We start from the raw sequence: 24,338 nt of genomic DNA, 5'->3' as shown, positions 1-24,338 counted from the left end.
CGGCCCTAAATGCGCTCAAAGCATAAAAGAAAGACAGCAACCAACTGTTGAAGAACAGTGTTTTAATACGATCAAACGGGACAAATTCAAACGTGTCAAGAAACATTCAGCTACCCAGACCAAAAGAGAGCAGCAGCTCTGAGCAACGGGCAGCATCTCTACAGCACATCCAAAGTCAACCATCGCTTTGGTGGAATAAAAGTGGCACCTCCTCCAACTCTAGCAATTAATCATTCCACCTGAACACACGAATCAACACACCCGAACTGAAACAGTTTCTTTTTTAAATCATCTCACACCATTCTAACAAACAGCTGCCAACAATTAATGGTACGCAAGCAGCCATCCAGCTGCCTGCACTTGGCATGGGATATTAATTAATGGGATGAAGAGTGACTACACTTCGGTCTGGAAGAAATGCAAAGAATCAGAGACCTCTAACAGCTCCAGCTCTGCTCTTTTTTCACAAGAAAAACTTTAACACCAGGAAGCTGATCAGAATTGCAGCAGCATTCTGTGAGCGTTTCTTGACAGGGATGCAACCCCCCATAGAAACTCACTGCTCATTTCTCCATCTGGGCTTCTCGATAAACTTCCTCTCCTTAAATCCACCCATAGCACAGGAAACCCCCCAAAGGAATTTCAGTATTAACATTCACGTTAAACACAAGGAGGAAGCAGTGGAGGAGCACCCTGCGAGGCAGACAGCAGGGGACGGGTGTCTAGAACTGCTCCTTCGGCTCGCTCATCTTCCTCCTTTTTGGCAGCACATCCTGACTTGAGGAGGGCTCAGCCTGGTGAATCTGCAACAGAACAGGGCCGGCGTTACAGCGCCGTCACGGAACTGAGCACGGGGAGAAGCACCGAGCGCTGGGGGCGGGGGACCCAACGCTGCCTCCCTCCCAAGGGCAGATGGCAGCACAGACGCCGCTGCTCCACCTGCAGGCCCAGCGGAACCCGGCTCCCTCCCAGCAGTGCGCCGAGGCGGCAGGGAGCTTCGCTAAGTCTATTCTCTAGCAAATATCAATCAATCCTAATGAGCTTTGCCTCAACCTGTGCTCAGCTTTCAGCTCTTTGGAACAGACTTGGTTTGACGCTAAGGATCAGAACGTGCTGATGTCCATCAATCAAGGCAATGAGAATCCATTATTTCAGCATAAAGTGTAGCAAAGCCGACAGTTTTATTCACTGGAGCAGAAAACATCTCAAAGAAGTAAAGAAAAGCTGACACTCACAATGTAGGCTTGGAATAACTTCCCACTCCTCGTCCTGCTTTCTGACACATTAAGTTCAGAGGTCTTCCTGGCCAGATGATCAACCTAAAGAAAAGAATCTGAAAATAAATGCTGCAAAGCATTTCCTAAAGCACTCAGGTACCTGGGGCTGTTCTGCCTTAAGAACCTTCAGCACCTGCGTTTGAAGTCATCCTCCACATTTAAATGAGGTTTTCCCATTTTCAGCTTTCATACCTGAGGATTGGAGACGTACTGGTTTCTGTTCTCCTTCAAAACTTCATCCCTTCCACAAGGAAAATCCTCCTCTGTAAGAAAGCAAAGCGAAGCACACTGTGAGCAATGCACTCCCAGCCTCACACCTCTGCAGGGCTCTGAGCTGGGGGAGGAATCGTGCACCACAGATAAAGAATGGGTGCTTCCTCCTGTTTCCAATCCATGCAGTCTTCCCTACAGTCCACAGATCAGCACAGTGCTGCTCTTCAGCCATGCTAAACGAGCCAAGGATTGCAGGATGACAGCAGCATTATTTCAGACAGCTTTGTAAATCTCTTGTATTGAAATAAAAGACAAGTTCTACCTTGAGCTTCCAAAGCATCTGCATGATCACCATCTCCTGCTTTGTTATCCAACGTGGGATCTTCCTGGAATGAGAAAGGGGCCCAATTACTGCAGACAGAAGCAGAGAGCTCCTGCTCACAGCAGTCAGATCTCCTCAGATGGATTCTAAGTGAAACAACACGTGTTTATAAGGTTATTGAATCTGATACAGGATGTGCAGCCCAGCTCAGTGTTACTTCCCCATCAACACAAGCAGGCAGAGATGGAACTCAGTCACTGAAGAACATCCGTCTGAAATGACTGCAATCCTAGAAAAAAACTTTGAGCACATAACATCTTCCTCAGAGTGCCACAGAAACACTGCATTCCTTGTTCATAACACCACACTAACAGATGCAGCAGAATTAATGGCCCCTTTCTACCACACAGATTGAAAACAGTTCCGAAAGCTGCAGCAGCACTCGAGTTCTCACCATGTTGTGCTGGCTTTCTTCTGCTTCATCTCCATCCACCGTGAGCACCGGCGGGGGCAGACTGGGCTCTTTTTGCTTCAGAATGCTTTCATCGCAGTTTTCTACTCTCTGTTTGTCAGTTGTGACTTTCATTTTCAGCATGTGGAACGGCGTTGGCACCTCACCCATGTTCAGGTACATGGGCTCTCCCTCGAATATCATCCCCTCACATTCGCTCTCCTTGAAGCCAGGGGGCTGATAATCAGGAGGTGTAACTGCAGGAGAAAAGCAGCTCAGCTTACAGGGTTAAGAGACTTTTCTGCCTTGAATACAAAGCTGTTAAAAAACGCATGTGGGAGGAAAGGAATTACTAATATTCCACTCGTATTAAATGAAGTTCTTTCCCTCTACAACAACCGTTTGAAACAGTTCACGCAGGCAAGCAGATGAGCTAGAAATTCCTCTAAAAAGCAGCAGCTGCTGCCAGACATTGAGAGGGCAGCACCAACTGGCACACAGCACTTCCTAATGCACTCAGAACAACCCAGTTTGCCCTTAAAACTCCCACTGCAACCAAGTCAGCTGTAAGGCCGTATTCCTGCTGGGAGATCAGAGCAGCGCCCCCTGCACTTCAGAAACTGTCCTGAGAAATAATCAAGCCCCAGCAGATGTAAAGATTACACGTGAAATTCTTTCTTTTAATCGCTCTCAAGGATCTCGGCACAGCAGATCAGTCAAAACGATGGGGAAACACCACCTTCATCATAGTAGAAGAGCTTCATTGTCAGGCAGACGTTGTTTGGGAGCGGGCCCAGGTTCTGCATCAGAATGTAGATCTTGCGGATGAGGAGGATGCTCGCCTTCTTGGTGTCTGCACAGCTGATGGCAGAATCGCTCTGTTTGTTCTTACTGCAAACAGAGAACACTCAGCTTTCATACAGACTGAAGGGCTGCTGTTTTAAGACACGCAACTGCGGGCTGCGCGAGTTTAAATGCTGAAATGATTCACTGTGTTTTAAAACTAAGGCTAAATAATGGACCACGCTGATCTAGAATTACAGACAGACCAAAGAGCTCCTGGGCAGGGCAGGCTGGCAGTACCTGCTGAGGTTCAGGACCGGCCCGCTGGGGGTGTACTTGAATTTGAAGTGGTAACATTCTGTAATTGTCTGCAAACAAATGCAGTAATTATTAAATTATCAGTTGTCAAGGAAGCCAATACTGCTGCTGCTTCCATTCAGTCCCCGACTGACCTTTATTTAAATCACAGTCCTTAACTCTTGTCCCATGCATTTGAAACACTGCATTTGAATCCTTACCAGATTTAACACGCACAAAGTCACCAAGGCTCAACGAAGCTGAGCCAGGGGCTGCCAGGATGAATTCACATGAAAGAAACTCCAAGATTTAGTCTGGAGTTTTCTATCCAAACATTCCTGCTCTGCCAGATTTACCTGAGGATCATCCGGGTGGGTGTAGACCTGGAGGTTTGAAAGGAAGGGCAGGGGACAGATTAAGACCCACACACATCTGAGCATCAACCTTTAGACACAAGGGCTTTACTCTTCCACCACTTACCGCCAGGACGACCATCCTCAGCTGTGAGAAGCAAAAAGAACAACGTCAGATGTGCTCAGCCCACTTCTGCTGTTTTGTTTCTTCAGCTCTCAAAACCAACTACGACCACTCCAGGCCTACTCAAAGCAATCAAGCTCTTCATACGTTCAGCTCATCTCTTGGAGAAAGGATTTGCTTATGTGGCCTCCAGAGATCGAGCACACAACAAACAGTACCCTGAACTCCCACACTTTAGCTGTTTCAGTGCATCAAAGAACAGTTTTCCTGTAACCAGAGGCTCCCCTGGCTGCAGTGGCAAGCAGTGGAATCACATACACGAATATTTAAATGCACTTCAAATAGCTGAATAACACTGGAAGACTTACGTATTTCTTCTGCAAGGCATCGTAGCATCCCAACATCCTGCAAAAAGCAAACAGCCCAGCTAGTCCTGATTCCTATTAGTTTCACCTCTAAGGACAGCCTGCAAATGCACCTCTTCCTTACGGTTCTTTTGAATACATTCAACCCTCAGGAATTCTCTGTGGTGTGTACACGATGCAGTCCTGTGCCTGCAACCATCCATGTGTTCACAGCACTGTTTCTGATGCCTGACTGCGTGTTATGATGGATAAAAGCATGACAAGAACTTAGCCACATCCAGATAGCGAAGATCAGGCACTAAGAACACGAGCTGGGCACTTGCTTGCTTCCACAGGGTGAAGCTTTCCTTACAGTTGCTAACTAGAGAGCTACCTTTCAGAATTCACGCACTGTAACTGCTGTGTGAGTGTGTGGTCAACGTACCATTTCACCAGCTGAGTCGAGCCGGGGCAGTTTTTGTCTTCCCTTAAGATTTTGACACAGAGATCTCAAAAGAAAATGAAAAAGCCATCTTTAAGGACAAAAACCAACAACACTGGAAGCGAAGCTCATTCTTCAGGCACTCTGTTAAGCATAGATTAAAGTGCAAATGCTCTTACTGCTCTATCAGCATCACTGCTATCTTTAGTAGCATTCAATAACGACCGTACAGTGAAGTTTCAGTGTGGTCATGGGAAATAGCTACTGCCTTTAATTAAATGAATGAAGTGGCTTAAGAACAAACTCAACAACCACCCTGGGCTCATCTGCTATGCAAAAAAGCTTGAGAACAGCCTGTTACCATCCAGGTATCTGGTCCCATAGGCGCTTTCAGGGAAGATCCCTCTCAGGTAGGTAATGCAGGACACTGCCACAGCCAGCAGCCTCTTCACGAGAGTCAGGGACTGCTGTTCTGTGTATATTTTATTGGGAAACGCAACTGCACTCTGCAAAAGAGAAATCAGTCATCTTTCAACACCAAATCTGTACGGATTACAGCCTGCCTACCAAACACTTGAAATGGCAGATGTGATTTTCAGCACTTACAAAGCCAGGTGTGTTTGTAGCACCACTGAGGCTGGAGAAGAGCTCTAAGAGAACTGCCTGGGATCATCAGACAGGGCTGCCCAGAGCTGTGGGTGCCCCACACAGGAATGCCTCCCACAACAGGGGAGGGCATCTCACAAACAACTTTCCAGCCTTAATGATTCTATGAAGTCCAGCTATCAACCCACAGCCCCCACCCGTAATGCTTGGTGTGACGATGCTTTAAGACATCACTCATTTACACAAACACATTACACTCTGGAGACCCTATTTTGCCACTGAGCACCTTTATTTGGAGTTAGAAATGGAACAGTCCCAAATTTTCAAGTGAAGAAAGCTTACGACACAGCTGGGTGTTTGATTTAAGCTAAGATTCGCTATTTTTTACTTCAGTAAGACGCTGTGATGGAACTAAACCGTACCACACAGTTCTTGGGCTTCTGAGCAGTCGCCATCGCTCTCCTTCAGCGCAGCACCTGCAGCACCTCGGCCGCAGCCCGCCTCAGATCGCGCCTCGGCGGCCCGGCCCGACAGCCGCCTGCGCTGAGGTAACTTCGGGCCGTGTGCAAAAGGCGGGGGGCGGGGCGATTCGAAGGCCCGGCACGCGGCTCTTTGTGTCGTGTGCAAAGGGGGGAGGGGTGGGAGAGCGCGGCCGTCGCTTCCCGCCAATTTTCACCTGAATGGCGCTGATTTTATTTATGTTTACCTCGATCTGAAAAGCTGTGAGGAACAACAAAGTTATGAATTTCGGGTAGAAAAATACCTGAAGGCCTTTTTTTTTTTTAAAAAAAAATTCCTGTTGGGTTTCCAGCACAGCATTTGCCTATTTAAATGATACAAATCTACAGAGAGAGACAGCCCTGCCCCAAAGAAAAGCCACGAGGTCCATGCCTGCTGTGCTCTGATCAGAACATGAGTAATATTAATTATGGTTTTTCCTTAATAGAAAACACAGAAAGAGAGAACAAACTGTTCCTAACTGCATTCAGTGGATTCAGTGTAAATTGCAAACAAGTTGGGTTCTTTCAGCAGACAGTCTTAAAAATAAGTACTAAATTCCCCTATGCGAGATATTAAAGCATTCAACAGAGTTGCAGACTCAAACAGGCTCTGAAGAGAGACCTCCCCATGGACACTGAATGACTTTCAGGTCATTTTGGAGCCCAGAGATCTGAGACTTCTCACATTTTATTTTTTCTCCCCGGTTTAGCTTTGATTTGTTGTATTTGTTACCACATTACAGCTGTAATGCTGATACTGCAGAACTATCAGTCAAAAAGCAGCACAGATTGATAAAATAAGTAGAAACTTTTTAGATGCAAGACAAACTTTTTGGAAGTTTTATTGCTTTTAACAACCAATATTGATATACAACCTGTTGGAACAAAGCATTCTAAGAAACAGATGATAAAAGGCCACCAGTGGGCCAGTAATGGCTGGTTTACCTGTGTGAACCTGACCAGACTCTTGACATCCCTGCTCTGCCCCTCCAGCACGAGCTCCTGTCTCGGTTCACACTCTTGGTTGAACCTGGCTTCAAACCCAGGTGAATGGGCTGTGGCTGATCCGGGGCACTCTTTGCTCTCTCAGCTGTAGCCCACTGATGGGAGTGCTGATCCTGGCAGCATTATCTGCCATGGCCCTCCAAGGGCTGCAAGCACACTCCATCTGCAGCTCCTCGCCCCGTACAGTGCTCATGCTTCTGGGCATGGCAGGAGACAGGAGCTAGCTTGTCACATTTAGTGTGCCATGTGCTTGGCCTCTGCATTACCTTCTTGGTAATTTGAATGATAGAATGGCTTGGGTTGAAAGGGACCTCAAAGATCATCAGGCTCCAACCCCCTGCCACAGGCAGGGCAGACAACCTCCATATCTAATTTGAACTGTTCAGAAAATGAGCAGTGGTTTTCTCATTGGAGTTATTTGTAGGTAACACATGAGGACACCAAATGTGCCCCACATTGCAGTCACCAGAGATGGTTCTCTGCTCTCTGTGCATAGAAAGCACTTCTTGCTGCCTTCTGACCGTGAGGTGCAGCAGTGAGCGCTCCTCTGGGAGCACAGCATTGGTCAGGAATGCCAGTTCAAGTGAACGATGCTGTGGATTCCATTGACGCAGTGTTGTTGCTTATCTCTATTTCTCCATTTATAGAATGCAAGTAGTCCTGAGAATTGGATGGATGATGTTTTTTATTTGGGTTTGAATTGTTGGACCAGATGACTTCTGTGGGTCCATTCCAGCTCAGGGTATTTTGTGTCTGTGCTTTATCAGAACGGCTCAGATCTCTTGAGCTGATGATGAAGTGCAACGTTCTGTGCACATCTTGTGCTGCTGGAAGACCTTCAGGTGGAATGAGACTTGGATGCCACGTCTCTGGTGGACACAGACAGTGGCTGGCTGGTCCTGGTTGTGGTTTTAGATAATCTTGTATGCAGGCCGGGTTGGGCGAACACAGCTGAACAAGGGGTGCGCCCTGTTGGTCTTCTCTTCTGGAATGCAGAGGCGCATCTTGTCCAGAAGGTGACCTGGCCAGAACCTGTTGCTCCTTTCTTTCTGATTCCTCTGATGAGAGCTGAGAAGAAAAAAAGGAAAAAAGAAAATAAAATGAGAAAAAGAATGAAGCCTGTTTTATGAGCATAAACTTCTAGGCAATATGACCACTCTTACTCGTAATGGCAAAACTCCTCGGAAGCCTTCTTGTTTTTGCCTTCTTTGCCCAGGTTTCCAGCTGTACTTCTTGATGACCTGGACATGCTCAGAGGTGAGGACGTATCGGCAAGTCCTATGTTGTAGTATCCTCCAGGCTGCCTGATCTTCCTCAGATATCGTCCTTTTTTGATGGTTTTGTCTCCTGGGTGCAGCAGGCCTGTTGGCAAAGCACATCCAATCTAGGTCACCTCTGGTTTATGTCTGTGATGCTGCCCTGGAGTGGTTACAGCTACTGTGTAAGGCAGGAATGTGTGGATGATGGCCCAGCGTGTGCTGAGAGGCCTCAGCGGCCCTAAGCAGCTTTGTGTGGGGCTTCTGCCTGCACTCTCTGCCCTGGGATCAGGAGCCCCATTTCAGTGGAGACCTCAGTTCAGCCACAGCCATGGCTCTGCCTGGCCATGGACCCACTGAACCTAACAGGGGCCTGACTTCCCAGTTTTGCTTTCCCTGTACCACTGCCATGAGCTTGCCTCATCATTTGTGCTCTTAGCTGAACCTGGCCATGATCTGGAGCGCTCTGCGCGCTCATCTACACTGATGGGATTGCTGATCCTAACCAGTCCTCCAAGGGCTGCAAGTATTCTCCAAAAGCAGCTCCCCTCCCCATACATTGGTCGTGTTTCTGGGCAGGGGAAGGGATGAGCTTGTCAGATTCATCTCAGGCCCTGGGGGTTGCATTACCTCTCTGCAGCACTGACTCGGCGAGATGAATGTCACGCTCTTTGCACAGCTTGGAGGAATTCAGGTAACTCGCAGCCGCCTTGCTGCGGTACTGGTCGACCAGTGCACCCATGGCACTGCTTGTAGTTGATGGGAAGCAGTGCTCTTTAACAGTTAGCTCCCCAGATCTCTCCAGCTGAGATCTGATTGGGCTGCCCTTGCCCTGTAAGCAAAAGAAAGGCTCTGATTAGCATTCAGCACTGAGCTGGAGTTGCTCCATTCTCTTCGGAGAAGCTCCAGATGGGGATTAATCTCAAGAGGGTTTGGTTGCCATGTGAGCAGTACCTTTTTCACCTCTCGTCTCTTGACAGTTTTCTGTGTCCCGTCTCCAGATGGTTTTGGAGACTCTTTCTTTTCATGGGCTGTTTGATGTCTTTGTGCTGGCTCAGCATGGACTGGGGTAACTTCTAAGGGTGTTAACTTCACTGGTGGCTTGGTAGGATCCATCTCTTTGGCTCTGCCCTCAACAGAACGTGGAGGTGTGGCAGATTTGCATGTGGCTTTATGGGGCTGAGTCTTTGCACCTGGAAGAGTTCAAAAAGAAAGCCCAGAGAAACCATGTTAGACAGTAGCAGAAGGAAACATCGGGGCTGACCAACGCTTGTAAGGCAAAGGACTTTGGTGTTTTGTGCATTATAGCCCCCAGCAGATGCATCTCATGGAGACATTCCATAGTCTGAAAAGATACAGAGGGAGTTTCCCTGCCCAGTGTTCTCCTCTTACCCCCTTTGGTCTCTCTGGATTCTTTTTTCTTCATTTCCAGCCACTCATTTTGACTTTCCATTAGCTTTGCCACGGTCGTATATTTCCCACGGTTAGGGGCAGTCAAAAAGATGATCACATCCTCCAGCTCCTTTTCGTTGATGGGAATGTTTGCCTGACAACCAAAACAGAAAATGGCAGTGTGATCAATAAAACAACAAACAAGGCTGACCCCAGAGCAGGAGGCCACCGGGTGAGCTTTACGTGGGGTTACCAAACACTGACAAATGGACCGCTGTGCTGCTGCCCTCTGAATCACAGAATAGCTGGGGTTGGAAGGGACTTCAGGGATCATCGAGTTCCAACTGCCCTGCCACAGGCATGGTTGCCCACTGCCAGCCCTGCTGAGCTCTCAGCTTTTTACTGTGCTAAGCTTCCCAGCCCCCTGGGTATCAAGAATATATTTTGTCATGGGCCAGACTATCAGAAAGTGAAGTGCTAAGCCCTAATTGACCTGAATGTGATCCTGACAACTCTTTACCACTGAAGCCTGTGCAAAGTGAGGGTCAGCATGAGCTGTTTATTGCTTTCCTGTGCCCTCCATACCTGCTTGATGATCTTAATGAAGTCTGCTTTCTTGATATTTCTGCCTTCCATGCCAGCTTTCTTGAAGATATTCACCAGTGTTGTCTTCCGTTTGCGCAGGAGGTTATGCAGTGCAATGAGAGCCTCGGGGTACGGTATGCAAGGAGGGGGCTGAGGCTTGCTGCTTGCTGGTGTTGTGTCCTGGAAAGGAATTGGAAAATACCCTGCCATCCCCACTGCCAGAATCACCATGCCAGGAGATGTGCGAGTGGCTGGGACAGAGCAGCACCGCTCTACTGATTGAGGCCACAGAGGATGCAGTGCAGTGATCCCAAGGCTGAAGTAACACAGCATCTACTTACGCCCAGTTTATCAGTCACAGCTGCTTTGCGTTCAGCCCTTCTCTCTGCTCTGCGTGACTTTATGCGTTCCCAGACTCTCTCTTCCACGTGGCTCCAGGAAGATTTATTTCTCAGCCATTTCTCAATGTCTACAGAGCTTTCTAGCTGAGAAATGAATCGCTTCCTCTCCTGGATCCAAGCCGACAGCTTATCTGGATCATCTTCAGGATGAGAAATGACCACTGGAAAGGTGGGACTTCCTCTCTCCTGCCTTCCTTCTGCAGCTGGCACTTGTGGGAGAGGTCTAAAAAAACAACAAACAGACCAAGGGGAGTCAGTCTGAGTGCAGGAGGAATTTCTTCTCCAGCCCTCTTCCTCAGCAGGATGAAGTCTCTTCACCCAACTGTCTTCCCACCAGCAGATGGGGGATAACAGCACTGAGCTGTAATGCTCAGATGTGCCACCAAGGGAACGAGGGTTTTCTCTAAGGAAAGTTCAGGACACACAGCTCTTTGTCCCTCTTATTGGAATGAGGAACTGTGCCTTGTGCAATGACAGGCCATGCTGGCATCCCCCTTCCTGGCCTGATGTGGTCTCAAATACTGCATTACTTAGTGAAGGAAAAGGGGTCGTTAGTGCCAAAGGCAGAAAAGATGGGCTAGAGCCATGAAGCCTGTTCTTGTCCTCAGCATTACCAACAAAGAGGCTTTTCAGGAACTAAAGGAAGCATGAAGAAGCACCGCAGACAGATGCTGCTCTGCCTCCTTGGGACACGTTGATTGGAATGCTGCTTTGCTGAAAGAGCAGCATCAGTGCCAATATCACACAGGCACAAGAGCACTCCACTCAAATCCTTGTCGACTGTCACCTGTCAGCAGGCTCCTCTTCATTGTCGCTCTCAGCTGTGGTTAATGTGCTGAGAGAAATGGTCCTTCGTAGTCTGCGTAGCTTGCAGAGAAGAGACTCTGTAAACAGGAAAGGAGAAAGGCTCTCAGAACTGCAGGCACAGACCTGCATAACAGCACTCTGATTTCAGGAGCTGTTCTGATCCCCAGAACTTAAGACAGCGTTTGTAATTCCCAGTGCTGAACTTCCTAGAAGTTCACTCTCTCCAGCACAAACTCATAACGTGGAAGAGATGCACTGTGGGGCATGGAAGGCAGGGGGGACACACGTCCCATCTTGTTCCAAATGTGTCTCTTGATGTTTACCAGAAGTTGTGGACAGAGGCACACGGAGTGCTGCCCCAGGCATCTTGTTGTACCACAGGCTCTAAGCAGCCACTGGGAAGGAGCACAGGGAGAGGCACAAACCTCTCAAGGATCAGTCATTAATGTTACCTTTTCTTTCAAGTAGCTTTTCCTCTGGCATTGGCATCGTATCAAGTTGAGGAACCTCCTTGATCACAAACCTGGAAATAGGAAGAAGGTGCCATTCTGTGAAAAGGGCTCCTTTGCCAGATCAGTGCCAGGTATCTGTACAGACTAAATTATGTGCCCTAAACAGGAGCCAGTGAACAGTGCTGGCCTCAGGAACAGCTCAGCAGCCCCTCTTGACACAAGAAGGCATTTCAGAGGTACTGAGATGGATGTGACTTTCACAACAAACGTGGAAACGCCACGGGCAGAGGACATGCATCATCTACTTTTGTTCCACTTTCTGAGAGATGCTTTCCATGTTGTGTTGAAAACGACAGCAATATTAGGATCTGCCTTTTGTTCGATGTTTTGGCAGTCTCGAGTGCAGAAAAGAGGTGGAGGAAACATCAGAGCATTGCCTAAATGTCTCTGCAGTGCAAACCAGTTCCCTCTGATTGGATGAATGGTAAAATGCAGGGCACAATCAGGAACGTTAAGTCCAAGCTTAGCAAAAGCAAGGAAGAAATGAGCTGCCAAACCGTTTGAAAGAGCCAAAATATGAGCTGAAACAACCAAATGTGAGCTGAGCACATCCAAACTTGCCCAGATAAGTTCAGGGAACAAATATACTCACTCTGGCAACAGGTGGACTTGGCCAAGTGGGCTCGGCATGAGAGCAGTTTCTTTGTCTGAGATGACCCATCTTTTCTGCAAGTGACAGAAAGACCTGATGTGACTCCAAGGGAAGAATCTCAGTGCTCACAAAGGCTTTTCTACACGTGGAAGAATTCACTGTCTCTCAGCAAACTTCTTGACGAGTGCCTCAGCCTCTTGCCAAAGCAAACTGCATGGCACATATTCTGATAGGATGAGGAGTGTTGCCAGCCTTACTGCAAGGACGGCGCTTAGCAGCTCAGCCAGCAGAGCGACCACTTGTTCAGCACTGAACAAGGCAATGGAGCAAACACAATGGAAGGCCTGTCCTGAGTCCGGGTTTCTGGCTGCTGCTTTCACCATCAAACAGCTTTGGCCCCAACACTGCTTTGGCCTTTTTCCTCTTTGTGGTGAGGCTTTTCCAGGGCTATGCCCTGCCAGCAAAAATAAGACTGTGTTCATTCCCAGCACCTCTGAACTAGTGCAAATACAAGAAAGAACACAGAGACAGTTTTCACTGCTGCATGCCTAGCTCCAGTGGCCTGGCAGCTCACGGCTGGCAGCAGAGCTGGGTTCCCTGGCTTTGTACAGGATTTCAAACCCGCTGTAAGAAGTGCAGGAAAAAACCAAAACACTTACATTGAGAAGCTTTTGTACCAGGTATGTAGACGTGTTAAGATGCAGTAAAAAGTCTTCACAGAATGTCATTTCCACCTGCTCCGCTCGGATAGCGAGAGTGCCGATGTCCTTTAATGTGAAGTCTGCATCTTCTCCATTTGTTAGGATGTGGTAGAAATACTCCAAGGTCTCCAACAGACAGCCCTGCACTGTCTGCTGAGAATAGGAGCTGTGCAGGCATATGGTCTCACAGTTCAGCTCCACTATCTCACTGTCAGCTGGAAAAGAGGAGCAAGGTGACTGAGTCACACAGCAGCTGAGCAGATCCAGGTAACACACCAGGAGCTTCTGGTTTAAGTGCACTGCCAGAGTGCTGTCTTAACCACCAAGGATTGCTAATTAGGATAAGTGAGCAAATGTATTTAAGCCAAATTTTTGCTTAATTAGTCTTACCAGGCAAGTGTATCGGAAAGTATTTGAAATCCCGGATCTGTGTAACAGCCTTGGACAGCAAAAACAGCGGTCTCCGAAACGTGAGGATCTTGCCATCCTCAAGGGTTTGCCATTTTTGAATCCAAAATGTCCCCAGTCCGGTGATGCTGACAGCCAGAGGCTGGAACAAAAAGGAGAAGGACAGAGTGAGGACTTGTGGCAGCTTGCAAAGGGGTGTCCCATGGCTTCCCCGCTCCTAATGCACAACCCTGAGACGGGGGGGCTGGAAAAGACCAGGTACTTGGACACATTCTTTCCCTTTCCTTTGCTCTCCAAGCATCCCCAGTTGTGTGTGTGCTCTGCACTCTGGGAGCGAGGAACAGAGAAGCAAATACTTTTGGGTGCTATTATTTGCATTACTGTATTTGGCATAGGTACTGTACTTCTAACTATTTTAATATCTTCAGTGATTGAAGGAAGTGGTCTTTGGCACATTTGTGGCACGTCTGTATGTGGAAGAGCAAGGGCACTTGTTGGTCCAGGGCTACCTGGGCTACTGCAGCCATTGGGCAAGGGGAGGCCGTTGGGCAAGGGAAGGGGTAGGGTGCAGTCCCACCTTTTTCAGCAGGAGCAATTGCTGAACACGCTTGAAAAAACTGTTCCAAATGGTAGTGACATCTGCAATGCAAGAAAAGACACAGAATGCTTTAAGTCAGCAAGTTTGTGGCCTGTTAGCATGTTTCTAAACAAGGAGATGGCAGGTGTGATCTACCACAGCTCCTGGGTAAATTCATCCATGACACGGACTGAATTTTGGATAGACTTTGGACTAAAAGTACTGGGAGAGGTCTACAGCTCAGGAGCAAATAGATCTCCCGAGTTTCCCAAATGCCTTACCATTGGTGGAAAGCTTCTCGAGTGTGGGAAACGTGACTGTGCTGCAGCCATCAGTCTCGTTCCAGTGCTCGATGTTAGCGATCAGCTCTAGCAGGCTGACCATGCTCTTGCTTCAGGTGGGCACGTGAAGCTAAAGAATGAAAGGTTTCTGATGTTTCCTACCAGGAAACACTTCTGATACCCTTCTCTGTCCTTCGCCGAATAGCTCTCTTCTCCTTTATCCTCTGAGGTACAAGAGACTCCTTGTGTCCTCTAGAGAAAACTGGATGCGAGGGCAACTCTGCGACTGCCAGGAGGCACTGAGCCGGGCCTGAGCCAACACTGATGTAAAGGCTTCTGTCCTTTTGTGATGTCAGATGATGACACAAAGGGGAACAGGGCGTGCCATGGAACGCTGGGAGCTGGGCAGCACCCGCCCATGGGCTGCAGGCTGGAGCTGCAGCCAACAGAAATCCCCTCAGTCAGGGGCACCTCTGAGGACGGATTGAGCCACATGTTTTCCTTTGGGTGCGTTCTGGGGTCAGATTATGACCTGCAGAGTGAGCAGCGTTAGGGTTTGGCCTGGTCCAGGTGATGAGGGCACACCTCATAACTCTAAGCTGCTACTAATGAAGATCTGTGCTGTGCCGATTCTGATTACTGATATCCTGCACTGCTAACAAAAGTCTGCGAAATAATAAAGCCTTCATTACAGCTCCATCTGCATGGCAGTCATTGCGTCTGCGACTCTTAGGACCCCAGGGTCCGTCCCAGGGGGTCAGGCGACACCTGAGACCCTCACGAAACGAATCGAGGGCATTTGGTCACACTCGGTGAGAAAGTAAAGACGCTGGGAAACAGCAAACCGGGCACTGGGCGCTGTGAGGACGGCTGAGGAGGGGCTGAGAGCAGCGCGGGGCGGAAAACCAGCTCTGACTGGAAACGGAGCTAGCGCGCATGCGCAGCTCGCCCAGAGGCGGGGCGCTGTGCTAGCGGGAGTGCGCATGCGTGAAAGCACCCAGGGGGCGCCCGCGTCTTCCGCTGCCGGTGGCGTTACTGCCGCCTGCCGTCCGCCTTCGTCTCGCGCTCCTCGCTTAGGCCGCGCCTGAACACGGCTGAGCCGCGTTCGTAGCCCTGAAGTGGGAGGTCCGCCACGTCTCTGGTCCCGCCCCGCTCCACCTCGCTTGCCCGCTGTCGGTTCTCGGCCTTCCCTCCCGTCTGTCCATGGAGGGCCTGGTCCATCTGGCGTGACATAAATCGCGCGGTGCCGAGCGTACGCCGTCGTTATGGCAACGGCCGGAAGTGACGTTGCGGCGCCGCGCGTTGGCCGGAAATGACGCTGCGGTTCGCGCGGAGGCGGTGGAGCCGGGCCGGAGCCATGTCAGCGGGAGGCGGCGGGCAGCGCGACGCTGGGACCGCGGGCGGGTGAGGCCGGGGGCTGCGGGCGCTGCGGCGGGGAGGCCTCGGGGCGGCGGTTCCGCGGAGCGGCGGGCGCCGGGCCTCCAACGGGCAGGCGTTGAAGGCACTCCTCGATCTGCTCCGCTTGCAGGCGGCGCAGCAAATGGGATCAGCCCGGCCCGGCCCCCGCCTTCCTTCTCTCTGGTGCGGCTCCGCTGCCCGGCCGCCCTTTCCCCGGCGGCGGAGATGGCGGCACCGCCGTGGGGGTCTCCGAGAGCTCCGCGGCTCCGTCGGGGGCCCTGGATGCGGCCGCGGCTGTGGCAGCGAAGATCAACGCGATGTTAATGGCCAAAGGGAAGCTGAAGCCGGCGCCCAACGCGGCGGATAAGGTGAGAGAGGGGCGAGGGGAGCGCCGGGCCCCGGGAGGGGGTTAGGGCGATCTGCTGTTTTCTCAAATAGCTTTCAGGAATACGTGGGAAAAGTGGAGTGAGGCGTAAGGAAACAACGGGGGAGGTTATTTATGTTTTGAGTCTGATAGAGTGGCACAGCAGCGTGTTCTGAGAGTTCCACATTTGAAGCGGTCTGAGACCAAGCAGTCATTGGAGTTATTTGTAGGTAACACGAAAGGACACCAAATGTGCCCCACATCACAGTCACCAGAGATGGTTCTCTGCTCTCTGTGCATGGAAAGCACTTCTTGCTGCCTTCTGACCGTGAGGTGCAGCAGTGAGCGCTCCTCTGGGAGCACAGCATTGGTCAGGAATGCCAGTTCAAGTGAACGACGCTGTGGATTCCATTGGCGCAGTGTTGTTGCTCGTTTCTATGTCTATTTCACCTTTTGCAGAGCTCCAGTACTAATTGTTACCTCAAAATCTCCTGAAAATAAACCTAATAACGTTTATCACTTGATTTTGAAGCTGTGGGGTGTTAAGTGATTAAAGTTTTCATTTTAAAGCGCTTCCTATGAATAATTTTATGGATTTGAGGGTTCAACAGATGTAAGAGGAAATTAAAATGGCTGCTCACCCAACCTGGACCTGTAGGCTCTGTTTGCTTATTACTCGGTTTTCCAACCACTGGTCTTTGCAACGCTTGTTTTTGAAGCTGCAGGCTCTGGGGAAAGGCCCGGCCACAAATAAAAGCAAAGATGACCTCGTGGTGGCAGAGGTGGAAATCAACGACGTGCCCCTCACATGCAGAAACCTCCTGACGAGGGGGCAGACCCAGGATGAGGTACGTTCAGGAGCTGGATCTGCATTCTTTGGCTTGGCAGCTCGAGGTCTGCGTCTTTGTTGAGGTTAAAAGAGTTCGTGGCAACGTGTGTTCAGCTTTCTGTTACAAAAACAGTGTTTTCTAAGGTGCTCTGTTTAGTGGTTGGTTGGTTTGTTCAATAATGCCTCCTGTCATGAGGTGAGGCAGCACGGCCAGTGTTCTTCAGCAGCACTGTTCATTCTCTTCCTACCTTAATAACATTTTCTGGTCTCTTTGTAAGGCAACTTAACTTCAACCGCTTTGAAGCTGTGTGTGTTCTTGTTATCACTAAGCTTTTCTGTTTTCTTCATTGCTTTCAGATAAGTCGACTGAGTGGAGCTGCTGTCTCTACTCGAGGGCGGTTCATGACTGCAGAGGAGAAAGCAAAAGTGGGACCTGGGTTTGTATTTCTGCTTTCTCTGTAGTTGGGTGTTGAAGTGACGAGGTTCTCACTCTGTTATGTCATGGGATGTTTGATGTTTTCTCCCTAGAGATCGCCCTCTGTATCTTCATGTCCAGGGTCAGACAAGGGAGCTGGTTGACAGTAAGTGTGCCAAGCATTCCACTTCTCATGCTCCTTATTGGCAGTGTGTTCAGGCAGTCTTGTAGTACTGATGGGTTTTGTTGTGGCTGGTGGGGATTTGCGCTGTAAATAATCTGCGTTGATCAGCGTAATGCGAAAGCACCAGTGCTTCACTGGGAGGTTTGTGGATCCTGAAGGGGAGCAGACAGAGGGCAGTTAACAGCCATCAGTTTAATGGGGAGGTGCTCGTGTTTCTGGGGGTGGCTGAGCACTGAGATGTCCACCAACCCCCTTTGGATCCGTGGCCATGAGCTTACCAGCAGAAATAACAACTCATCACATACCAGGATGCAGCAGCAGAGCAGTTTCTCACGAGGAAGTTCCTTCTGCATGCAGAAGCTGAAGGCATTTTGCTCATGTTCCCAAGCTAACCGTAGAGCTGCCCACCTGTATTTACCTCCTACAGCCAGCAGTTCTTCTTACCTCGCTCATTCGTGCAGTTGTGAATTCAGTGCAGGGTTAGGGATGTTTCTGTCATGTTTGCTTCCCCGTTGGGCATGAGGACATCTCTTAGTGCTGTGTTTACCAAAAGATGAATATCTGTGTATCCTATCAGCACAGATGATTTTGTGGGGAGTGCTGGGGGCTGTTAGGAACTTCCCTCTGCTGAAATACAAATGGATTTCACATCCTGTCGACTAGGAGCTGTTAATCGTATTAAGGAGATAATTACTAATGGAGTAGTGAAGGCTGCCACAGGTTCCAGTCCAACATTCAATGGAGCTACAGTGACTGTGTACCACCAGCCAGCCCCCATCGCTCAGATGTCTCCAGCAGTTGGTCAGAAGCCTCCATTCCAGTCAGGGGTGAGTGATTGGTTCGTGACTTCAATTAGTTAATTACAAGTATGCATGTCATGTGCTGCTTATGGAGAGAAATAAATGCTTATGGGGCCGTGGTGGGAACTGGAGGACTGGTCAGACTGAGTCTGAAGGGTGAGGCTCAGGTGACAGTGATCTCCTAGAAGAAAAGGGATGGAGAGAGCAGTCCTATGTAGAGGAAGGCAAAGGGCCCACTGTGCCATCCAACACTGAGTGTTCTGACTTGACTTCTGGCCTCCAGTGAAAGCAACGTCCTCATCCTAAGAGTGAAACAATCAGTTTTACTTCTACATTCACAGATGCATTACGTTCAGGACAAATTATTCGTCGGTCTGGAGCATGCTGTACCTACATTTAATGTGAAGGAGAAGGTGGAAGGGCCCGGCTGCTCCTATCTGCAGCACATTCAGATTGAAACAGGTGCCAAAGTCTTCCTTCGTGGAAAAGGCTCGGGTTGCATCGAGCCAGCATCAGGCAGAGAAGCTTTTGAACCCATGTACATCTACATCAGGTATGCTGAGGCTCCCTAAAACGCAAACGTCTGGCAGCAGGTTGCTGTGAAGGAAAAGCTCCCCAGGTCAGCATAAATGTTTGTGCTTATGGATTTTTCTGTTTGTTTTCAGTCACCCAAAGCCAGAAGGTTTGGCAGCTGCTAAAAAGCTGTGTGAAAATCTGTTGCAAACTGTGAGTAGCTCTTATGAGTTTCAGAGTTGATGTTGCTTTAGCTTTAAACAATGTCCAGAGGCACACAGTCTCTTTCTCCTAAAGAGATTCTTATGGTTGGCACCAGAAGAATGTTCTTGATCTCTCAAACATGCAAAATTCATTTCTCAGGCTTTTTAACTTGAATGCAACAAAGCAGAGTACCGAAAAGAGAGTAAACTCCTGTCAGAGCCTTTCTGCAGCCCATATCCAAGGACAAATATTGACAGATACGTCTGGGAGCTTTTAGATGCTTTAAGTGTTTTGTTTTTAACAAAGCAGCTCCCTTGCCATGCTGTATATCCTCTGAAAGGCTTTCCTGCATTTTACACAACTGTGACTCAGACCAGCAGGATGAGTGGTTTGTTCCACTTTTGTTTTTGTTTTGGTAGGTTTTGCTTTGAATTCCTGATCTTTTTTCAGCTTTCATGTTTGGATTCTTGCTGTGCCTTTGTGTGCAGCGTGTTCTGCAGTCAAAGTTCCCTTGTGGTTTTATGAGCAGGCAGCTGCCCTTTGCCTGCAAGATTGCAGTGTAGGAATCGGATGCTCACTTTCTCACCTCTGAACGTCCTTTGCAGGTCCATGCTGAATACTCCCGGTTTGTGAATCAGATTACGACAGCTGTACCTTTGGCAGGTAACGTTGGCAAGACTGAAACCTTTGGTGTTGTGTTTTGTGGAGCTGGGTTTGGCGGAAGGCCTTTGTGGAAGCCTTGGTGTTTTGCTCCTTGTGTCGAAAGCAGCCGTGTTTCCTTTACGCTTTGTAATTAGTTCACTGCTTTCGTGACTCTTGGCTGCATTAACGATGGCCCTTTTTTCCTCCTCCTCTCTCTGCAGGCTTTGCACAGCCTGCTGCCATCAACAGCGTTCCTTCTCAGCCGTCATATTACCCTTCCAATGGATATCAGTCTGGTTATCCTGTCGTTCCCCCTCCTCAGCAACCAGTTCAGCCTCCATATGGTGTTCCAGGCATAGTTCCACCCGCAGTGCCAATGGCCCCAGGCGTCCTCACAACGCTTCCTGCAGGAGTTCCACCTGTGCCGACGCAGTATCCAATATCTCAAGTTCAGCCTCCAGCCAGCACTGGGCAGGTACTGCTAAGATGAAGGATTTGCCTCGTAGCTGTCGGCTTCCTCAGCTGTTTCTTTGCTAACAATGACGTACTTGAAGTCCTTCCAGATGGGGAACAACTTGGGGCACACAGAGCCGATATCTGGGGTTGTTGCTTTGATGCTTTTGGCCAAGCAACTTATTTTTTTTGTATAACAGTTTCAGGCTGCATTTCTTTTCGTGCTGCACCCTGCTAACATGAGGGGTGATGCAGGGAGGTGTCACCCATTGATGCAAAACGTTACTGTAGGCATTGAGGGTGCAGGGAGCCTGAGCTGCAGGCAGTGATAACTTAGAGCTGGGAGCATTCTGCAGTGCAGGTACTTGTCTTCTAAATTATGCACTTCCTTTTCACCTCTCAGGTTCCGCAAAGAGAAATTGGTTGCGTTTTCTGATCCTCTGTATGAAACCTTACGTGGAATTGACTTGATCATATGCATATGAAGCATTATCTTCTTTGTTTTTAATTTCTGCATGCCAGAGTCCACTGAGCGCTCCTTTCCTTCCTGCTGCTGCCCCGGTCAAAACAAGCCTGCCAGCTGGTACGCAGCCACAAGTCCAGGCCCATCCCCAAGGCCAAAAGAGGCGCTTCACCGAGGAGCTGCCCGATGAGAGGGAGTCAGGACTGCTGGGATATCAGGTGGAATAAAATCAGCAATTTTACTTCATTCGACAAAATGGAACTTGGCTGGAGAGAGGGATGGTTGTTAGCAAAGTCTATTTGAGAAAATTCAGACAGGCCCTCGGGCAGGCAGCAGTGATGGTTGCAAACATTGAGAGCACGCTTCCATTTCTTTGAGCCGATGCTCTGCTCTCAGGCTGGGCTGTCCGATGCGTTGGCATCCATGCCTGTGCATCCTTGCTTTCCATGCCCGTGTTCTTTCCTGAAGAGCAGCAGTGCATTCAGGTTGAAGAGATGGCAGCAGCGTGTGCCTGGTTAGGTGAAAGTGAGATGATTTGTTATTGGCTTTCTTTTTTTATCCCTGTTTGTTTTATTGTGGGTCTTTTGGATGGGCTTCCATAGAGGGAGGGGAGGTGGGTGTAATGTCTGTGTTTTCCCATTCCCCTTTCTTGCAGGCAGGGCTTGGGAGGATTTCTAGAATCCCAGTGTTGAAAGTGATTGTTGGTTCATTTTAGACAGCAAAAGTTGCTGAGTTTATGTTAAATAACGGAGCTTTTCATCAGGCTTCTATGTGAGAAAATGCAGGTTCTGCAAATGCTCATAGGCAGAACCCATGAATAAAAGCTTGGTCTGGAGAAAATAAAGATCTGCTTAAGCATCAGATCTTGTTAACATGTGTCAAGCACAGTTTACTGTGGCATGAGGCCTCTAAGTACTCAGAATGAGCTGATTAGAGGTAATGAGTCAAACCAGGAATAAACAGCTGTCATCACTGTCCTGCAGTGCGGGGATGGTGGACGGGGTGCTGGAGTGGCTTCCACAGCAGAGTCAGGAAGGTTTTTACAACTTCACCCTCAGTATTTGTAGGAAAAAAGAAAAAAAAAAAGCATTGTACTGAACAGAGGTGATTAGTGGCTGCTCCTAATAGTTGGCAATATGCTCTGAAAAGTTGGGTTTCCTATCAGTATCATTAAGGAGCTGTAGCTTGTGTTGTAGTGGTAGATTTGCTAATGCCGTGTGTTTTTCTGCTCATAGCATGGACCCATTCATATGACTAATTTAGGTACAGGCTTCTCCAGTCAGAGCGAAATCGATGGAGCCGGGTCGAAGTCAGCAAGTTCCTCAGGAAAGGAGAGAGAGAGGGACAGGTATGGGACGAGCCCTGCGCTGCCTGCTGGCACCTCTGTTCGTTTCTGTCCTTCTTAAGGGGCGCAGAGCCCAGCTGAGAGTTAATGGCAAGGACTGCGTTTCGGATTCGGTCGCTGTTATCTTTGTGCTTGCTCTTAAAAAATAAATAGAAGGTAATGAAGGCTTGCTTGTGTTTGAACAGGCAGTTGATGCCTCCACCAGCTTTTCCTGTCACTGGGATGAAATCAGAATCTGAAGAAAGAAATGGTGTGGGGTCTTTACCAGGCAGCCATGGTGAGTGCAACGAGTGGAACCTGTTTGTCAGTGGAGTTTGCGGTGGTCTTAACGCTCATTTAGATTGGTGATTGTGTTTTGTGTCCTTTTTACTGCGTGCAGTAAAAGGGAGATCATTGCCCCGTTCTGAAATCACTGATTGTGCTTTAATAAACGCCTCTGAATGGTGAGGCTGTGATGAAGGCAGGAGGGCTGAGCTTTGACCCACAGTCAGCACAATCTCCTGGGCTCGCTCTGTAACAGATGTCATGGCTTTACGTTGTGCACAGCTATCTCTAGGAGCACTGAGGAGTGTCAGTTATGGTTCAGGTGTGTATTTACAGACACGAGTTCTGTCACCCTGTCTGCAGACAGAAGCGTTGTTAGCTTTCATCCTCTCTCAGGGCTGTCACACATCGGCTGTTTGCAGCTCGGTAAAACATGGGATCGCTTTAACTCCTGGTAGTTTAGTGCCTTCCATACCAGTCTGCAGGTACAAACCACGTTAGTTCGTCTAACCTTAGTTTTTCTGCAGTATTGCTCCCAGAGGTTGTTCTCCTGCTAGCTTTCTTTTGAGCAAAAGTTCTACTTTTCTTTACGTGTTGATCTCTAAAACGGTGCGATTGCCATCACTTTGACCCGTTTGCTAACTTTACCTTTCTTGTGTGTTTCTTTCTTCTTTCTCTGTTCTCTTACATGGTTCTGATGGATCACATGTGCTGTTGCTGCTGCTGTTTCGTGTGGCCTTCGACCTTGGATGACCATTGGCCTTGTGACCTCAAAATGGTGTCCAACTAACGATTTACAATTAACATCTTTTTTATTAACTTGTTTTGGGGCATTTTATCTCTCTCTATTTTTATTTTTCCTTCTTGGGGGCCGGGGGGATTGTTCTGTTGTTTTTTTCCCCCCCCTTCCCCTTAGATCATCAAGCAAAGAAGATGAAAACATCCGAGAAGGGCTTTGGATTGGTGGCATATGCTGGAGATTCATCAGATGAAGAGGAGGAACATGGTGGCCATAAAAATGCAAGTACTTTTTCACAGGGGTGGAGTTTGGGATACCAGTATCCTTCCTCACAACAGCGAGCCAAACAACAGATGCCATTTTGGATGGCACCGTAAAAGCTACAGAACTGTCTTCATTCATCTCTTTATTATTATTATTTTTTTTCCTCTAGCAATAATGCATGTATATTACAAAGAGAACTTTGCAAATATGCATTGTTTTTACATTTGCAGAAGCTAAAGGTTCAGTATTCCGCCTTGAAAGGGCTCCATTATTTTTAAACTCTTTATTTCTGCAGTGAATTTGTCATCTATGAAAACCATTTGAAATAGGGTTTTTTTGGACAGGGCCGGTCCCTCACGGCGTGGGGGAGGTTCTAGAAAGAGAAACCTGTCCTCTGTTTCCCATTTTCCAGGGTAACTTTAAAAACAAAAAAGGAAGCTGTCAGCCACGCTGACTTCACCACCCATCTGGTGTTGTATTTTATTCAGTGCTTCTGCTGTCAGCCCGTGCTCACGGTCCCGTTAATGGTGACTGTGTGGATTCAATGTTTGGACTTTCAACAAAGGAAAGCAGCGTCTGATAGTTCAGAGAAATTTGCTGGGTTGCATTTCTTGAAGTTGATGATTTTGCTTTTACTTTAAGCATCTCCTGTTGTAACTCCACGTTGTGTTTTCTTTGCAATGTGGTTTCTCTAACCCCACGACTTCTGGTTCCAGCCAAGTGCTTGGGGGGGGGGGAGGGCTGAGATGGGGGTTGTTTTGTCCTTTGTGGGTTCATCCTGCTGCCGCCCCCGGCTGCCAGCTGCTCCCCCACCTCCAGCAATCCCTGCCTCCTTCATTCTGCTCAGCAGTTCGTATGGGACCTGCAGGTTCTCCAAGCTTCTCCCACTCTCTTAACTCACTTTGATTCCATCCCGTTCTGTTTCACGGTGCTCGACAAAGGAGGAGAGGCACAGAGCCGTGCCTGCAGGCGCCGCTCCCGTTGTGAAGCACGGGGAGCGGAGTGTGAATATCTTTATGGACACAAAGCACAACGTGGCGGTGGTGGCAGGGCAGGGTGCTGCACAGCTGCTGGGCTGTGGGACGCCATCAGCTCCCGGAGCAGCACTGGTAGCTCCCTGGCGCTGGGAGTGGCTGGCACCTTTGTACAAACATTGACTTTCCTACGTCTTGTAAATACTTGAGACCCGTGCTTTCGTTATAAATAAATGTATAAATGCTGTATAAACGCGC

The 24,338-nt window shown here is 48.8% G+C and overlaps 3 protein-coding genes and 1 non-coding gene across 7 annotated transcripts; 2 read left to right on the top strand and 2 right to left on the bottom strand.

Moving 5' to 3' along the window:
• Positions 1 to 51: 51 nt before the first annotated feature.
• On the bottom strand, positions 52 to 5,896 carry HORMAD1 (HORMA domain containing 1). Its single transcript, XM_048929332.1, has 13 exons — positions 5,635 to 5,896; positions 4,968 to 5,112; positions 4,610 to 4,673; positions 4,189 to 4,225; positions 3,824 to 3,844; positions 3,700 to 3,726; positions 3,347 to 3,414; positions 3,003 to 3,154; positions 2,267 to 2,520; positions 1,813 to 1,876; positions 1,470 to 1,540; positions 1,236 to 1,319; positions 52 to 803 (listed from the first exon to the last, which is right to left on the bottom strand). Exons 1-13 carry the CDS (start codon positions 5,665 to 5,667, stop codon positions 723 to 725), a joined length of 1,101 nt encoding a protein of 366 aa, XP_048785289.1. The 5' UTR covers positions 5,668 to 5,896; the 3' UTR covers positions 52 to 722.
• Positions 5,897 to 6,511: 615 nt separating this feature from the next.
• EFCAB12 (EF-hand calcium binding domain 12) lies at positions 6,512 to 15,382 on the bottom strand. Its single transcript, XM_048929313.1, has 14 exons — positions 14,230 to 15,382; positions 13,949 to 14,010; positions 13,354 to 13,513; positions 12,922 to 13,178; positions 12,263 to 12,336; positions 11,611 to 11,681; positions 11,139 to 11,235; positions 10,292 to 10,574; positions 9,951 to 10,130; positions 9,366 to 9,519; positions 8,928 to 9,166; positions 8,604 to 8,805; positions 7,881 to 8,079; positions 6,512 to 7,785 (listed from the first exon to the last, which is right to left on the bottom strand). The coding sequence occupies exons 1-14, from the start codon at positions 14,330 to 14,332 to the stop codon at positions 7,629 to 7,631; spliced, it is 2,238 nt and encodes a 745-aa protein (XP_048785270.1). The 5' UTR covers positions 14,333 to 15,382; the 3' UTR covers positions 6,512 to 7,628.
• Positions 15,383 to 15,488: 106 nt separating this feature from the next.
• KHDC4 (KH domain containing 4, pre-mRNA splicing factor) lies at positions 15,489 to 24,328 on the top strand. 4 transcript variants are annotated; one of them, XR_007373522.1, is made up of 14 exons: positions 15,489 to 15,633; positions 15,758 to 15,995; positions 16,711 to 16,839; positions 17,178 to 17,257; positions 17,349 to 17,401; positions 18,083 to 18,246; positions 18,561 to 18,772; positions 18,885 to 18,945; positions 19,542 to 19,599; positions 19,800 to 20,053; positions 20,554 to 20,712; positions 21,758 to 21,842; positions 22,025 to 22,116; positions 23,020 to 23,051. XR_007373522.1 is itself a non-coding variant. In XM_048929315.1 (14 exons), the coding sequence occupies exons 1-14, from the start codon at positions 15,542 to 15,544 to the stop codon at positions 23,217 to 23,219; spliced, it is 1,899 nt and encodes a 632-aa protein (XP_048785272.1). In that variant the 5' UTR covers positions 15,491 to 15,541; the 3' UTR covers positions 23,220 to 24,328. The 4 variants fall into 4 exon arrangements, 3 of the variants coding, with proteins under 3 accessions (XP_048785273.1, XP_048785272.1, XP_048785271.1); XM_048929315.1 differs by having other exon boundaries at positions 15,491 to 15,633; positions 16,717 to 16,839; positions 21,730 to 21,842; positions 23,020 to 24,328; XM_048929314.1 differs by having other exon boundaries at positions 15,498 to 15,633; positions 21,730 to 21,842; positions 23,020 to 24,328.
• Positions 18,345 to 18,473, top strand: LOC125685938 (small Cajal body-specific RNA 4). The gene has a single exon (XR_007373530.1). It is a non-coding gene; the product is annotated as a small Cajal body-specific RNA 4 (non-coding RNA).
• Positions 24,329 to 24,338: the final 10 nt, after the last annotated feature.

The sequence above is a fragment of the Lagopus muta genome, chromosome 29 (assembly GCF_023343835.1).
Source record: "Lagopus muta isolate bLagMut1 chromosome 29, bLagMut1 primary, whole genome shotgun sequence".
In the NCBI taxonomy this organism is placed as follows: Eukaryota; Metazoa; Chordata; class Aves; order Galliformes; family Phasianidae; genus Lagopus; species Lagopus muta.
This window is presented reverse-complemented; position numbering and strand designations above follow the sequence as displayed.